General features: G+C 38.7%; 2 protein-coding genes across 2 annotated transcripts; both read left to right on the top strand.

Annotated features, from left to right (window-relative positions):
- Positions 1–2,896: 2,896 nt before the first annotated feature.
- LOC309502602 (uncharacterized protein) lies at positions 2,897–9,491 on the top strand (the record flags this gene model as incomplete). The annotated part of the gene is made up of 6 exons (XM_082175003.1): positions 2,897–3,675; positions 4,177–4,198; positions 4,302–4,416; positions 5,623–5,662; positions 5,876–5,932; positions 9,468–9,491. The coding sequence occupies exons 1-6, from the start codon at positions 3,298–3,300 to the stop codon at positions 9,489–9,491; spliced, it is 636 nt and encodes a 211-aa protein (XP_082031129.1). The 5' UTR covers positions 2,897–3,297.
- LOC309502601 (serine/threonine-protein kinase pim-2-like) lies at positions 8,867–13,653 on the top strand. The gene is made up of 11 exons (XM_082175002.1): positions 8,867–9,516; positions 9,755–9,865; positions 10,608–10,685; positions 10,882–11,028; positions 11,222–11,560; positions 11,716–11,810; positions 11,915–11,965; positions 12,208–12,586; positions 12,692–12,871; positions 13,028–13,169; positions 13,454–13,653. The coding sequence occupies exons 1-10, from the start codon at positions 9,492–9,494 to the stop codon at positions 13,129–13,131; spliced, it is 1,509 nt and encodes a 502-aa protein (XP_082031128.1). The 5' UTR covers positions 8,867–9,491; the 3' UTR covers positions 13,132–13,169; positions 13,454–13,653.
- Positions 13,654–18,350: the final 4,697 nt, after the last annotated feature.

The raw sequence follows: 18,350 nt of genomic DNA, 5'->3' as shown, positions 1-18,350 counted from the left end.
AATGAAACCTGGCTAGAAGCCAGCTGCAGTGCAACAATCCTCAATGAAACAGCCCCTCCTAACTTTACTTTTATGAGTGTCTGCAGAGCTGTTAAGAGAGGTGGGGGTCTAGCTGCTCTTTTTAAAGATATCTATCAATGTAAGCAAATATCATTTGGGAATTACTTGTCTTTCGAATATCTGGGTATTGTGTTAAAAGGTGCTCCACGCATTTTACTTTTCATTATTTACAGGCCTCCAAAATACTCTCCAGCCTTTGCTGAGGACTTTACAGAACTGTTATCAACAATTACCTCAGAGTTTGACTGTTTTGCCATTGCTGGAGATTTTAACATCCATATAGATAATGCAGAAAATAATATGGCAAAAGAAATCAAAACTGTTTTAAAAACTTTTGATCTGACTCAGCATGTACATGGACCCACACACAATCGTGGACACACTTTAGATTTACTTATCAGTAAGGGTCTAAACATTTCATCGATTGTTATTAAGGATGTAGCACTGTCTGATCATTTCTGTATTTTCTTTGATATATTGATCTCTCCTGCCACTGAAGCCAGATCTGTGTCTGTCAAGAAGAGATGCTTAAATGAGAACACTAGTGTACTATTTATGAAGGCTATATCTTTAACACCAAGCATATCTGCTGACTCTGTTGATTTTCTCCTTGATTCTTTTAACTCAAAAGTTAAAGGTGTAATTGATGATATTGCTCCTGTGAAAGTCAGGAAGAAGAGTGGCAGGGAAAAGGCACCTTGGAGAAACTCAACAGCAGTGCAAAATATGAAAAGACAATGCAGAAAAGCAGAGCGCATGTGGCGGAAGACAAAACTTGTAGTCCATTATAACATCTACAAAGACAGCCTTCATGCTTTCAATATGGAACTAGGCAAAGCTAGACAGACTTTCTTCTCAAATATTATAAACAGTAATTTAAACAACACACGCACTCTTTTTGCTACTGTAGAGAGACTGACAAACCCCCCAAGCCAGATTCCCAGTGAAATGCTCTCAGACAGCAAGTGCAGTGAGTTTGCTTCCTTCTTCTCTGACAAAATCAATAATATCAGAAAGGTGATCAGCACATCCTTGAGTTGCGCTGGGGTCAGACAGATCAAACCACCTGAGAAAGTAGTTACTATGTCTGATTTCAAAGAAATTGATGGCAAAATTTTGGAAGAAACCGTACAGCACCTTAAAACATCAACCTGCGCTCTTGACACACTTCCCACATCTTTTTTCAAAAGTGTGTTAAACAGTTTAGAAGCAGATCTTCTAGAAGTGGTAAATGCTTCACTTCTCTCTGGGAGTTTTCCAAACTCCCTAAAAACTGCAGTTGTCAAGCCCCTCCTGAAAAAGAGCAACCTGGATAAGACCATATTAAGCAACTATAGACCAATCTCAAATCTTCCTTTCATAGGTAAGATCATTGAAAAAGTTGTCTTCAATCAGCTGAACAAATTCTTATGCTCGAATGGATACTTTGACAATTTTCAATCTGGTTTCCGACCGCACCACAGCACAGAGACAGCGCTCATAAAGATAATAAACGATATTCGCTTAAATACTGACTCAGGCAAATTATCAGTGCTGGTACTACTCGACCTCAGTGCTGCATTTGACACTGTCGATCACAACATACTTCTGGACAGGCTGGAAAACTGGGTGGGGCTTTCTGGGATAGTCCTAAAATGGTTCAGGTCATACTTAGATGGGAGAGGTTATTATGTGAGTATAGGAGACCATAAGTCTGAGTGGACATCCATGACATGCGGAGTCCCTCAAGGCTCAATTCTTGCGCCACTCCTGTTCAACCTGTATATGCTCCCAATGAGCCAAATAATGAGAAATAACCAAATTGCTTACCACAGCTATGCAGACGACACACAGCTCTACTTAGCCCTATCGCCCAACGATTATAGCCCCATTGACTCCCTGTGCCAATGCATTGATGAAGTCAACAGTTGGATGTGTCAAAACTTTCTTCAGTTAAACAAAGACAAAACTGAAGTCATTGCGTTTGGAAACAAAGATGAAGTTCTCAAGGTGAACGCATACCTTCACTCTAGGGGTCAAACAACCAAAAATCAAGTCAGGAATCTTGGAGTGACACTAGAGTCAGAGCTTAGTTTCAGTAGTCATGTCAAAGCAATAACTAAATCAGCATACTATCATCTGAAAAATATTGCAAGAATTAGATGCTTTGTTTCCAGACAAGACTTAGAGAAACTTGTGCATGCTTTCATCACCAGCAGGGTGGATTATTGTAATGGACTCCTCACTGGCCTTCCCAAAAAGACCATCAGACAGTTGCAGCTCATACAGAACGCTGCCGCCAGGATTCTGAGCAGAACCAGAAAATATGAACATATCACACCAGTCCTCAGGTCTTTACACTGGCTCCCAGTTAAACTTAGGATTGATTTTAAAGTATTATTACTGGTATATAAATCATTCAATGGCCTAGGACCTCAATACATTGCAGATATGCTCACTGAATATAAACCCAACAGATCACTCAGATCATTAGGATCATATCAGCTTGAAATACCAAGGGTTCACTCTAAGCATGGCGAGTCTGCTTTTAGCTATTATGCCAGCCGCAGCTGGAACCAGCTTCCAGAGGAGATCAGATGTGCTCCTACTGTAGTCACATTCAAATCCAGACTCAAAACACATCTGTTTAACTATGCATTTACTGAATGAGCACTGTGCCAATGTTCGTCCGACTGTTTGTACTGTATTTTATTTTTTATTTTTCTAAACTGTTTTAATTATTCTTATTTCTTTTTATTATTTTAATTTCTTCTATGTAAAGCACTTTGAATTGCCATTGTGTATGAAATGTGCTATATAAATAAACTTGCCTTGCCTTGCCTTGCCTTGCCTTCTCTTTAAATAAAGCTTATTATCTGCCTGTTATTCAGTTCCAACACTTATAGATGCTTTTGTATTTCCATCTCCAGCCTGCAGGAGTATCGCCAAGGACTTCAACAGGGGGATTCACAGCCAATGATTGATGATGCATTTCAGCAGCGACCATTGCAAGTTCAAGTTTACAATGCTTCTTCATGCTTCGATCATCCATGACCTTATCATTGGCTGCTGTCTACCTATATCAATCGTGGAAAATGAACATTTCAGACATTTTTTACACACCATGGATGAAAGATACACCCCAATCTCCAGAACAACAATAACCAGCAAACAGATACCTCAACTAGTGATGAGAGTGAAAGAGTGCATCAAGTCCAGTCTGGTAGATCAGAAATCAATCTCTGTAACTGCTGATATATGGTCAGATCTTACCTGGGAGTCACAGCTCATGTTCTCAACTCTTCAGCCAGTGGGTACACTCTGAACGCCTACCTGCTGGACTGCAGGAGATTCAAAGGGCGTCACAGCTCTGAAAACATTTCAGCTGCATTTGATGAAATACTAGATGACTACAATATCAGTGATAAAGTAGATTTTATCATCACTGATAATGCAGCTAACACCAAGAAGGCTTTTAAAGTCATTATGGCAGACCACTCAGATGACAGTGAGGATGAGGAGGACATGGTTGGGGAACAGTTAGATACGGACTTTCTTCTTGGTTCCCGTCAACGGCTATCCTGCTTTGCCCACAGTCTTCAACTGGTTATCGGGGATGGGATGAAAGAAGTAAAAGTGATGTCTCGGGCAATCTCAAAAATGGCCAAACTTGCCAGTCTGCTGCACAGTGGCACGATTTGAGGCTGTTTTTGGAAGTGGTAAAAGCATTCCAGTCTCAAATGTCACGAGGTGGAATTCACAATTGAGACAAATACAAGCAGTCATCGAATTAGATCATACTGCACTAACTCAGATGTGCTCAGTGGACTTTGAGAATGTTGTCCTCAGCTCACGTGAATGGGCCCAGTGTAGAGAACTTACACAAATTCTTGGACCGTTTGCTGAGGCCACTGAATTGACCGAGGGTGACAAAATTGTTACATCAGCATGGTTGTCCCTACTGTCCTCGAGCTACATTCTCATTTAACAGAAATGGATAGTGAAAAGAGACTCTGTAGGCCACTGACCAACATATACATGCTGGGAGCGATGCTGGACCCCCAGTTCGGGATGAACTGGGCTGAGATGGATGTCAGAACCAGTGGCAGTGCTACCACCATACAAAATACTAAGAAGGAACTGCAGAAGTCACTAACAGGTATTTATTTCAAAATCCCCCCTTTAAAGTACAGTGTATTTGCAAGGTTATTGAAGTGGAAGAAGAAGTAAGTCAAATTTACTTCTGTTTTCTTTTTTTCCAGACAGCTTGATCGCTCAGGCTAAGAAAGTGGACCTGGACATCTGTGAGGAACCCACAGAACCAACCCAGGATTCTCCCCCAAACGCCAAGAGTCCACGGCTCCTGGCAAAAGTGAGGTACATACATACCTGGAGGATATTCAGAGCTGTCCGGCAGAGCAGGATGCCCTTGTATTTTGGTTGAAAAACAAGGACAAAAACCGTCATTTGCGGTCAACGTGCTTTCTGTACCTGCTTCTTCAGCACCAGTTGAAAGAGTGTTCAGTGCTGGAGGGCTCATTATGAGGCCCCATAGAGCCAGTTTAGGAGCGGAAATGCTCTCCTTCCCTCATATTTCTCAAGTGTAACAAAACACTTTTGTAAAACTGAATAGTTGTACTTACCTCGCCTGCAGACAGAATGCTACACTCTAAAAGTCGATAATTTACTCAGATTTGTTTTTCCTGTTATAGTTCATGTTAAAAAAGCTTTTGAAGAATACACCGTTGTACAAATGCTTGTACAGTTAAGTATACTGTGAAAAATGATTCTTATGAATTTCTTAAACACCTGATAAAATTCTGCAGTTTGTCCTCAAATAAAAAGAACATATGTTAAATTACACTGTGTTCATTGTTGTTTAACCAAACTTTAATGTTTTCTGAAAATACAATGTCTTTCCTATTACCCACGTCCAAATAACAATATAATACAATACAATATTTTTTTCAGGGAAGGCATAAACCAACCATATATATATATACCAACCACAATATAGCTTCACTGCACATGAAGACACTTCTTTTCTACACTACTGTGTACATCTGCAGTGAAGCTATATTGTAATTTAGTTGCTCAAATGCTCAGTACTAGTACCTAGCAGTGGTAACAGTAGTGGGTTGGTGTTTGTATATCAGTTCTAACACTGCTATTATGAGGTATCACCATATGTCATCATTCTGTTTTCTTTAGATAAGAAGATTATATGATATCAAGGGGAATGTCTATACTTAAAAATCCTGGGTGTTGTGACACTGTTTTTGCTTTTAGATCAACAAATAATAACCCAAAATGATTGTCTTGATAATGTCATGCATAAGACTTTTTTTTTCCTGTCCTGGACTCGGCCTTGACTTGGACTCGAACCTCTTTGGACTCGGTCTTGACTTGGACTCGACTAGTCCTGGTCTTGGACTCGACAAAGGTGGTCTTGACTACAGCCCTACCAAGAGGCATTTCAAAGATGGCCGCTGAGTGAAATGACTTTGGCTAAAGCCAGTACAATGAGCAAGGAACAATGTGAACTTGAACTAAGGCTAAAAAAAGTTTTGTTTTACTTCACAGCAAGTCAGCTGTCAACATGGCAGCAAAGAGAAAGACACAGGTATAAAATGTTATACAATACAGTTAGCTCTTTGCTAGTCTATTACACATTGTCATCCATTTGGAAAGTTCTCATAATACTGATGTTTATATTTGTTTCAGTGCTGTTTAGATTTTTAGATGTTTAAAAATTGTTTTGCATTTTAACTTTTAGACATTCTCTGTTCAAGTTAAGTAATTAATTCATTTCTAACCAGATTTTACATTTGTACAGAATGTCCATTCCATGCGTCTCTGGACGTATTTCCAGTGGAATTTGTACCTAAGACGTGTCTGAGAAAGGTTGGCATTAATCTGTATTTCAATCTGTTAATGTTGTGTGTTCCATAAAACCGGTGAAGTTTTCATGTTATAACTGTTCTAGATTTAACTAAACCCAAAACCAGTAATACAACTTTTTTCTAAAGGAAACCTACTGCAATAACATAGTCCATTTAACAAAGCATAAACACAAAGCAAAGACTTTCATTGAATGCGGGCTAATCGCGGGCCCTCGCGGGCTAATCTGAGGTACAGAAAGGCCCCGATCTTCTCGTTGCATTTCCTTATATAGACAGAAACTTCTTTCACATGGAAACATCTGCTAACAATGGGAATTTACATTCGGAGTTGACACCTTTTGGGGGTGTGAGACCATTTGTCTAGAGACCACCTTCCTTCGTGTGCCAGCTATCCCTAAACTCTTAAAAACCTTATTACCTTTTGTTTTACTTGTTTGGAAATGAGACCTTCGTACCAGTCGCACTGAGACATTTCAAATGATGCCAAACATATAAAAAACTGGATGATAATTGTTAACATTTAAACCATATAGATTGTGTGTAAATCTCAGGTGATTTTAGCATAAGAGAGAGAGGGTGGGGGGAAGAGGGAAAGAGATGTATTCTGAAGTGAGACTTTTGTCTCAAATGGTGAGTTCAAATATTTCCAGCAAGGTCCTGTCTTCAACCAGACTGTCCGGCATTTTCTAATTTCTCAATTCTTACAGTATCCCAAAATATTTAGCTCTGTTGTAATGTTAAGAACTCCACATTCAGTGTATGCTAATGTGTAGGGTACTTTATTGCAAAAAATAAACATCTGGAATGGAATTCATATTTGCTTACTGATTACAGTATGAGTACAGGCAGTGCAAAAGAGCATACGGTTAGAAGATCACACACCAATACACAAACAATGATTAATAAGGTGAAGAATTGTAAATTCATATTTTAATGTAAAATATTCTGTACATTACTACAGTGAATATAACATATAATCTAACTATATAACATGTAGAGTTCAGGTGTATATTTCCATTACTTCTGAATATGTTAACAGCAGTTGTTGAAGTTGCTCTTCAGTCTGAGTGGCATTTATGGGTCAGTTTTGGTTAAGATGATAAGAATCCTAAATGATGAATTGGAATTCAAATTTCAGATTTCATGCTTTGATGACAAAACCTGCTGTAGTGCGGATATGCTGGAGCTTTGCATGTGGAGAAAGGTCTTTTTAAGTGGTGGTGAAAGCTGTCTGTTAAGGTTAGGGGTTAGTTTCTGTTGTAGTAGCATTCACCTTTCAGCACGCCACCTTTCGTTACGTACATCCCTCGACCTGCAGCTTCCCCTGTCTCTGTCTCTGTGCTGGGGGTGTTGCTGGACCACAGTAATGACACATGAGGATGGAGGCTTTCCGTGGTGCTTTGTTAAAAGTTTTTGATGAGTTACGTTAAATGCTTTAAAAATGTAGTAATGACATGTAAAAATTGAAATGTAATGATGATTTGTTTTGTAATTGGCTCTTTATTTTTACCATTTTTAATTCACAGGGACTAATTTTAATTAGAGGTGTTGGTGCATTGGTTGCCTTGTCCATCCTGGTAAGAATAAGTAAACCTACATGGCAACTTAATTCACCTCTGTACATTTCTCATTTATTGATTGTTGTTTTTACTTTTTTCCCAGTAAGAGGACATGGCCACACACCCGGCAGCCTGAAGATCATGTTCAAATTACTCTCACTCAATGTTAAGTACATTACCGGTACATGAAGACAGTCTTTTGTTTGTTTGTTTGTTTTTGAACCACAGTTTCTGTTATAGTGGACAAATAAAGGTTTGTGTTTTCACTATGTCCAATTACATCTTTTGACCTTTAAAAAAACACCACATTTGTATGCCTGAAATATCCAGGAGCTGGAGCTAATCCCAGCTAGCACAGGCCAAAGGTAGAAAATCCCCCTGAACAGGTGACCAGTCTGTCACAGAGATGACACACACAATATAGCCTCTAGTTCCTGATTAACTATACCTGCATGTGCGGAGGACACTGGTGAAACCCACAGCAACACTGGGGAAACTAGCAATCAGGAAATATGAAGTCATTTGTAGTCTTACATAGTCATTTTTGAATGTAAGCCCATTGTGTGTGTACAGTATAATATATATATACTGTATATACTTGTCTATTCAGTAAATGTATGGATATGAACAACCATATTCTCTCTAGACTAGAGGCTAGATGTATATTATATTAGCACATAGACACAGATTGCTCCAAATGGGCCCAGTGAGTTGAGTCTAGAGAAAGTGAAGAACCACTACTGCATTAATGCATAAGAACATTTGGTAAATACCATAGTAGAATGATCAAATATTTACCCTTGTATAGTCAAACAATGCTTTTAATAATACAAAACAGAGACGTTTTTCAAATAATAGTGCTTACACATCCCTTCTGATCAAATTCAATTGGGTGAGAAAAAGTTATAATATATATTTAAGATGAGAGAAATTGTGGGAGGAAATATTATTTGCAGTCTTATAACATTGTATATATGTTATTATAGTTTTTATATATGCTCATTACATATATGCTCATTATAGTTCAGCTGGTGAGATAATAATGGAAAGGTTGAAGGGTCCATTTCCAGGAAACACAGAAGTGATTAAATGTATACCTTTAATACACTATAGATACACTAAATATTACAGAAGCACTTTGGTCAAGAAATACTGCAACGCTTTAATAATTATCAGACTTTTTTTTGTAAGCAAAGAAAAAAAAAGTTTCACTGTAATCAACAAATCTTTTGCTGCATCAGGTTAAACCCACAATGCAATCTGTCGTTTTAGTTTGATATTTAATGGGGGCAAATTTAGTAAGTTTATATTTAACAGGGTAGCAATTGTGAACAATTGTAATAGAGAATTAATTTGGATTTCTTCACCACTACTACTAACCGGTTGGATGACGCATTAGTGATACTGAAAGCTGATTGGCCTTGATGGTTATATATGCGGAAAGGGGCCAATTTAATTAATTTATATGATGTCCGATTTATTCTCCCTTGTGGCTTTTTCCACGGGTTTTAATAATAAAACTGGTCTGAAAGAATGAATATCATATTAAAGAAAACGTCAACATTAAATTTTAATAAATCAGAGTCGATGTGCGCGTGCGTGATTCGAATTTTAGTTGCTAATAGTAACGCATTTTATGAATTCTGCAATCTGCATGTATCCGCACTTCACCATCGACCGCTGTCTGTTGATTGAGAGACGAGGAGAATTAACAGACTTTTGCTGAGACACAAAACTTGATCTTTCAAAGCTATTTTCTGGATTTCTGAGGAGACTTTTATTGTAGAAGGACATCGGGGGATATATCCTTTATATAGAGTTACATTTTTGAAAGCGTTATATAATTTCGGAGAATATTTTTATTTGTTTGTTTAATATTTTTTTCAGGGGTGAAAATTTTTATTTCTGAGGAGATTTCTATTGTATTGTGTTGTGTTGTGTTGTGTTGTGTTTTGTTGTATTGCAGTTTGGAGGATATACGTTAACTTAGATGGCTCACATGATGGGCGAAGGAGGTGAGTGCTTTAATTGTTCATTTATGGTTTATGGTATGATGTTGTACAATGACTGACGTTACATTAATTTGAAGAACCCATTTGATCACATTTATCTGATTCCTTGCATGCGAAATAAAGTTTTGAATTTGAGTAACTTAACTGAAGTAAAAATTTGTAATTGACCACAGACATTGATTACTGATTATTATTATTAAAATATAACTAACTATGTGATATGTGAAATATCCATCCTAAGATCACTCCAGATCCAGGAGAGCTGCTTTCCCTCAGACGGCTGGTGGTCAGGAGGTTTGGAGACCCGATTCTGATGACCGTGATCAGGATCCGCTGCCCCGGGATGGACAAAGTAAGTTACACAATTTCCTTACTTGAGTGAAAGTAATATTACTCAGTTACAAGTAAAAGTTGAAAAGACTGATTTTTACTCAAGTAAAAGTACAGAAGTACTTGTTTTTAAAAGTACTTAAGTATCAAAAGTAAAAAGTAAATGTCAATGCATTGTTTTATTATTGTTGTTTGTAATACTTACAGTACCTTATGCCTCTGAATCTATGCCTGCCTGCCCTCATATCAATATGAAATGTATTTCTAGAACACAGTTCCTGTAGTGGGATTGAATGAGAGATTGAATAAGTGCTCTCAATAACGTCCACAATAGTTTCGGACACCCAGTTTCGGGCTGTTCCCTCAAATAGTGCCCTATTTAAATTTTTTTGGCTTTTAGTATGAATATGTCAGCCACTGTTATAAGCTAGTGTGCTCCAAAACAATGACATTTAGAAGACCAAACCCAACGTTGAAAATGAAAATCAGATTGATGTCAGAATCCAACTACTTTCTACTCAAGGACCTTGACAGAAATGTAGTGGAGTAAAAAGTACGATACTTGACTTTCAAGTGTAGTGAAGTTAAAGTAAAATGTTTCCAGAAAAAATAATACTCAAGTAAAGTACAGATGCTCAAAAAGTGTACTTAAGTACAGTACTCAAATAAATGTGCTTTGTTACTGTCCACCTCTGCCAGACCCGACCCAGACACAGAGTCAGGATCTTCCTGGATATCTGAGTTTTCTGTTTCTGTGTCCACAGGTCAGGCTCACGGGACGAAGGCGAAGGAGAACCCAGATGATGGACGTCCGTCCACTTCATCTAAACACACTCGCAGAGGTCAGAATAGGCTTTTAATAAAGAAGTTTAATGGCTTAGTTTGTATTTCTATTTTCAATGTCTGATTTGTCAACTAAAGTAACGGTAACACTTTATTTTGATGGTCCCTTTTGAACATTCTGTCGACTATAAGTAACTTTGCAACTACAGACGGGTCTAATAGTTGTTTTCATTTGTTTTTTCTTCATTTCACCAGGACGTTGGAAGAGGCCTGATTGTTTCCTCAGGTTCTGGAAGGCTTTTAAGGCTGTTTTCTGCTGCTGTTCCAGGAATGTTGTGGAGCCTTTTATTCCTCCAGCTGATCCTGTTCCTGAACCATCATCACCCGCTCCAGATCATAATGGTAAATCATTATTTCTCCAACATTATTTTAAACAGTATTATCTTGTTTTCCACTCAAAATAAGGCTTGTTTTTACAGAATATTAAAATGATTTCCCCCATTATAATATTATTTTCTCGACCTGCGCTGACAATTTTTAAATAAAACAATGGATCTAGCAACAGTTTTTGATGTCTGAAATGTTCCATCCTCAGGCTGGTCCAGATCCTGGAGAACTGCTTCCAGAGATTCTTCTCCGTGCTTCACGTCATCCTCAGCTTGGACCTCACCCTGGTCCTCACCCCGCCCTGAGACCCATGTCGAGAGGATGTGTAGAGAGTCGCTGAGTCTGAGCAGCCGAGGCTCGTACTGCTCCGAGTGGAGGTGGAGTGGCGATGGATCGGAGAGCCCAAAGCAACAGGGTTTGTCCAGGTCCGACAGCCTCGAAGGGTTTCTGTGTCCTCCGCTGCCGGGTCAAGTTCCTGTCGAGCCAACAGGGTGCCGAACTGCTCAGGGTGCCGTGGAGGCTTCTCCAGTGAACAAGAGCTCAATAGGTGAGACTGAAATAAGGCCGGGCAGTGTAAAGTCTACAGATAGAGATTTTGCTATTTCATGCATAACTGAGTCAAGTTAAAACAATACAAATAACAATAAAACAATGGATCTAGCAAGCTAATAATTGTCTCACATTTTTCTGTTTGTTTTTCAGAGTCCTTTGAGTCTTTCTATAACGTGGAAAAGATGATTGGATCCGGAGGATATGGCAAGGTGTTCCTGGGAACACGCAAATTTGATGGCAAAAAGGTAAATCTTACTGAATTGTACAAACATTTTGCTCTTGCATGCATCAAAACACATTTAAAACAATTTACAGATGGTTTAATAAGATGTTTTTTTTGTGTGTGCAGGTTGCCATCAAGCGGATGCGCAAGATTGACAACGATCTTTATCTTAATATTGTAAGTTGGCCAAAACCTGAATGTGTATGGAGTTGTTTAAGTGCAGATTACTGTAGTTAATACACCCGTAGGAAGCATTAGGTATAAATGTGATCAACAAATAAGCCTAGAGGCACCAAATAACTTTGAGCTGAAAAGGCTCTTTTGAACGCATCTAAAAAGATCAAAGAAAAGTACATTTCAAAATGATGTTTTCTTCAGATTTTTACCCAGCTAACCTTCTGTCTGCTTCTTCTCTCTAGCCTGGGAATCCCGAACCTCTCGTTACAGAAGTGGCGCTGCTGATGATGATGAGGCGAGAATCCATAAGCCCCTTCGTCATACAACTGTACCAGTGGTTTGAAGAGCCTAGAGGATTCACTCTGGTTATGGAGTATCCGGAGCCCTGCGAGAGATTGCTGGACTCAATCACTCGTGATCCTTGGAATGACAGGTTCTCACAGGTCGTCATGAGACAGGCTGTGCAAGCAGTGCAACACTGCATCCATCATGGTGTTTTCCATAATGACATTCATTCACAGAATTTCCTGTTGAAGAAAGACACGCTAGAACTCAAGCTGATAGACTTCGGCTGCGGTCAGCTATTTAGTAGTGAAGGCTACGAGAGCAACATATACAAGGGTGAGCATTTTGGGAGTGTGGAAACCTGAAGCTAGTGACTTACTAATTATTTGATGATGCTTAAAAAAAAAAAAGCTCAACGATGTGCAAATGTGTTTCTTACAGGAGTTCCGGATTACTGCCCACCTGAAGTCTTGACAGAACCTCGATTCCACGCCGTCCCTGCAAATGTCTGGTCTCTAGGAGTGTTGATGTACGAGGTGTCGAACGCATGTCTTCCTTTTCTTAATAGAACGGAAATCACACAAGCCAAAGTAACATTTGAGAACCGCAACTTTTCCAAATGTGAGTGAATAATGATGAGAACATTGATAAACACACACATAAAGCAAACAATTTGTATAGAAAGTTTAACGGTTGAAGTGTGTCAGAATTTTTATATATAGCGAAAATGCCAGGTCACATGGTCATGACTAACCAGCTCTCTCCTTATTAAAACAGACTGCAGGGATTTGATTGGACAGTGTCTATCCCGGGATCCAACAAAACGCCCCAGCTTAGAGCAGATGTTACAACATCAGTGGTTTGATCGTGATCTACACTAGATTGGAGAAGCTGAGGAGATTCACACGATCAGTTTCAGGTGTGTGGAAGTGTAACAGGCAGAGTAGGATTATTATCTTTTGTCTTAGATTCTGGATTATTTGTAGTGAGATTTTCAAATTTGTGTTCATTGTAATGTTCTTGTTATAGTCAAATCACCTTCATTTATATAGCGCTTGATACTATACAGATTGTTTTAAAGCCGCATCCCTGTAGTAAACAGGAAAATAACAGAATCAGTAAACCAAACAGAATTCAATTCTGTTCTAGTTCTAAAAAAACATTCATGAGTTGACTTGTTCTTATACTCTTTGTTTTGGATAGGAAATAACACACTTGCTGAGAGCTCTGAGCTGGAGACTTGACCCGAAGCCAGAAGTCCAACACCAACCTGACAGAAACTCAGAGCCTGTCCACGTCTGAGCAAGAATGTGTTTATTTTGTTTATTTTGTTAAATATTTTATTTCACATTTGTATCTCTTGAATTGGAAATGTTGCATGTATGTTTGTAATAAATGTTAAAGAAAATCGTAAATGGGCTTTTTCGTTGTGACTTGTTTTGGGATCCTTTATTAATTTGGATGTGTTTTTTTTTATTATTAATATGGATTTATTATTATGCAACAATAACAAATACAAAACAGTAACAAACAATAATAGACAAAATAGATACAAATTAAATGAAAACAATATCACAGGCAGAAAAATGGCACATCTTTCACACTGTTTACATGTCTGACATTTATGTATATTGTGACATTTGTTAAACATTTATGATGGTTTATTTGTCCATCCTTGTGATATATTGACTCACTCACTCATCGCCATCTACTGGTGTAATGATGGAACAGAGAGGAGAAGAGGAATCAGGAAAGGACTCTGAAATATGAGTGTTTTTGGTGCTAAACAGACACTGAAGAGGACATAACTGGACAACACTATTATATCACATAATAAACTATTATCTTAAGTCATTAGTGCAGTTCATGATAAGAATCATATTAATAAAAATAAGAGTTACACAACTGGCTACTCGTGCCCACACACAGATTGGCATTGGAGGAGTTTCACTTTTATATTTTATACACTTTTTTTATATTTAGTTTCAACAAAATATCCCTACAAAGATGACAGTTTCGGAAATCCTTTTCCTTCTAGAACCATTTTTTGGTCCCCATGAGGAAAACAGCTTAAAGGCGTGGTATAATGGCCTTTTCACAAGATGTAAAATAAGTCTCTGATGTCCCCAGAGTGTGTATGTGACGTTTTAGCTCAAAATACCCCACAGATATATTTATATAGCATGTTAAAGTCAAAAACCAAGCGGCAACCTCCCTGTCCCAATTCGCCTACTTATACTCCGCCCTAAAAGTATGTACTCTTTTTGTGAAGAAAAAGTGCATACTTTTGAGTGTGTAGCAAAAGAGTAGGCAAGCTTTGGGACATACTACTTCGTCATCTTTAACGGACAGATCTGTGTCGCGTGCGTCCTGTCACCGTAAACTGCCCTGTCAATCATCTTGTCACAGTTAAAATCCTCCATTCAATCTAATTTAATTTCTTATCGTTTCGGAGAGAAATGTAGTTGCACGTTGATCTGCCAGTCGTGGGTCTTTCATGCGGAGACTCTCCTCGTGTGTTTGCAATTTGAATATAATGATGCATTTAAAAGTTATGGCTAAACATATCTTTACAAAAGTTCACAATGCCGCTGCAGATGCAATATAATGTGGACAACATTGAAAAAATACATTTTCGTCATGTTAGATACTGATCTTTAATCACTCAAACCCCTTTATCTAAACCTCTCTACATAAACGCCGGACTCGCGCGTCCTCCATGTCTGTAGTTTTTTAACACTTTTCACTCGTGTTTGTAGTTCTAACTGAATCCTCGTCCAACGCGCGATGGGTTGTGGGCAATATTAGCCGTGCGCATCGATCAAAAAAAATATCAAAAAGTAGTCTTTTAGAATATCTAAATATATATCTAAATAAAAAAACGAGATAGAGAAATCATGTCTAAAAAAACAATGGGAATCAAAAAGCCTCTCTATGTATTTATATAGGGAGCTGTAGTATAGCCCACAGGCGCTTACAGGACATTACACACATTTATATTTTTTAAAGCCACTGGATGGCGCTTTTCTCACTTGAAAATTTATTTTTTTAAAGGCCTGCACTCTATTTTAGTGTGAAATGTTGCATTTATAAAATAAATAAAAATTATATATATATATATTCTAAAGGGAAAAAAAGCTCATACAATTTTTGTAATTAATGCAAAGTAACATAAAAACCTTTAAAAATTCAAAATAATTATTGATTATATTATAATATAATTTAAAAAAATATTATTGAACAAAAATATATTACATTGGTTTTCCTGGGAGGAAAAAAGTAAAATTTTAAGGCTTCGTCACTTTAGACCGGGAAGAAGCCAAGTGTGACTCCTAAACGAAGAAGCCCAGAGGGTTAACCCTTCAGGTGCTCTTCGTCATTTCTGACCCGAAAATATTCTGTTTTGAATTTTTTAAAATCACAGCTTCATCAGAATGTTACGAAACTTGGTGACTTTTATGGCATTAGATATGTGAGAAAAATTTGAGGTCATGATCCGAGCATGCTAAGTGGTCGTAAAAAAAAATTGTGCCTTTTGTGCTCTTCAGTCAAAAATGACCGACCATATAAGAAATGAATGGGAAATTGACAGAAAGTTTCTGAGAATTTTTGCAGCACAGTTTACTTAAGCACAGCACAGATCGCGCGCTCACTCACACTTAACTTCGGAGAATGTGCTGGCACACGGAAATCACTCTGCTGTATTACAAACCAAAGAAACACTATAAAAATATAATAAACATAAAACTATTACATATATTACATATATCTTCTTATTAATAAATATATATTACATTTTCTTTATCTTTTTATAAGCCTGCCTGAAGAAGGTAGGCTATTATAAATACCGAAACGTCGCAAAAGGCTTGTTTGATTATTTTATTTGTAATTTATTTTTCATTCACATTATTATTTTCTCATTGCACTTACAGGATGGATGTCTTTAGAGGCTGTGTGAGACAAATAAACACTCCACTAAATAGACTCAGACTCTCCAGTAGTTCTCCAGTTTTCAACAGAAATAATTATTGACCTTTTAACCCAAACGCACACTTCTGTGCTAGAGAGCCAGAAGAGAGCTCAAGAGAAAGGAGAAGAGATAGAGTCAAGGCTACACACATGGATGACCGAAGAGATGGCCATGACATGCGTGAGTTCACAAGCAGATCTAAAGGGCCCAGGCCTGGCTCCTCTCATAGACTCACTGCTTTCCACAAGGATTAATTCAGACTGGTCAGAGGTCCAAACAGATCTCCAGTGGTTTTGACCATCGTGCAGTGGTCGCAGGCCCATACAGGCCTCCCACAAAAAATAGGGGGAAACGAAATAAGAAGAAACGAGGGGGAAAACAACACAATAGAACTCCTTATTTTGACCACAATCTCCACAACCACGCAGAGTGTGAATTTTTTGAGGACGTTGTTGGGTCCTCCTCCTCAACAACAAAACCACTTCACTGCCCAGCACTCGGTGCCCAACCAACACTTTCAAGAAAGGAGTTCCTTGTACAGTTTCCCCTCACGTTCCTTTTCCAACCAGGGAAACAAAAAGGTTTCCTTTATAAACCATGGGGGTAGATTTAGAGACATAGACATCTCTATAGACAGGGAAACACCAATACAAAAGAAGAAAAGGGACAGGACCCCTCACTAATTGCCTCGGGAAAAGACAGATTCGAGGGAAGGCTCAACTCCCGTAGGATCACACAGAGTAATGAGTAGGCTACATACCCGCACAACCAGCACTCAAAAGCACGATCAAATCATTTTACGATTTCATCAGATTAGTGCATCATTTGAGTAAAGTGACCACAAAAGTGACCAACAACCAACCAATCACTTTCCAGAGACTCACGCTGCTCACAAACACGGTTAGGCCAGCGTTCCCCGGAGAGCAGGTTGGCTTGATGCTCGAAGGCAATGCCAAAAACTGGTCATTCACCACTCAGCTGATTCTAGAACAGCACTATGAAACCCTGATAGAAGAGGCTTTGCAAAACAATCACACAGAATGGCCAAAGGCCTTTGAGATCGCTGCTGGTTGAGCGGGTAGAAATTTTCAGAGCCAAGTTAGTACGGAGGCAATCGAGCAGGCAGAAGCCTTAATCATGGCAGAAATGCAGAGCACTTCAACAGCACAGGTGGTTGAAGTTACACGCGCACCGACTTGTGCGGAAATAGTAACATTGGGCGGACATATATCCACCTCCAATGTTGCTACCACCACACAGGTGGCGTGCACAACACCACCACACACAGCCTGCACTGCCCCATCAGTTCGGCCCAGGGACAACGTGCAACACATTGAGAGACATACTTCACCGGGAAGTGTTAAATCATCACATATAACAAGCCACCTGATACCCCACACCTACTGGGGGGGAAGATGGGCCGGGGCTTTACGCATAGAAGATCGATCACTGCTGCTCCTCTGAGACTATTGGATAACACTGGGAAAGCCTGCCTCTTCCAAGCGGAAAGGAACGCTACAGAGACTACATCTGCCCGCAGGGAGGTAACATGTGGAGATTAGGGGGATTCAAGAGATGGCAGAGTGGACTCTGCTAGGGAAAGATAAATAAATAAATTTTTGTCTAACTGTGATTTTGTATATGTACATTTCTAAAATACATAACTTGGACAATTACCTCTGAGAACAGATCACTCTAAATTTGAATGTGGACTCATGTATGTTCCGTAAAGCTGCTTTGAAACAATGTGTATTGTAAAAAGCGCTATACAAATAAATGTGAATTGAATTGAATTATGCAAGTATAGTCCATTGAGCTAGCTGAGCCATCACTCACAATGCACTCTTGCAGCAAGGCATACAGAGTGTGTTGTGAATGTGACAGAAAATCCTGTATGTGTGTGTGTGTGTCATTAGGTGGGAAAATGTGTGCACTTTAGCATTTAAGCTGACTTTTGGTAAAAGTCGTCAAACAAATTGTAAAAAGTAGCTCAATTTGTTGCTAGGTGCTTTTAAAAAAATCAGTTGATAGTCTGAAAAGTTGATAGCAATTTTGTTAAATTTAGCAACTTTTCAGACTAAGTTGGCATCACTGCTTTCACGTTTAACGCCAACCAGCAGGGGGCAACAA

The sequence above is a fragment of the Leuciscus leuciscus genome (assembly GCF_965113295.1).
Source record: "Leuciscus leuciscus genome assembly, chromosome: 7".
NCBI classification, from domain to species: domain Eukaryota; kingdom Metazoa; phylum Chordata; class Actinopteri; order Cypriniformes; family Leuciscidae; genus Leuciscus; species Leuciscus leuciscus.
The sequence above is the reverse complement of the archived record's forward strand: the minus strand, read 5'-3'. Positions and strand labels throughout refer to the sequence as shown.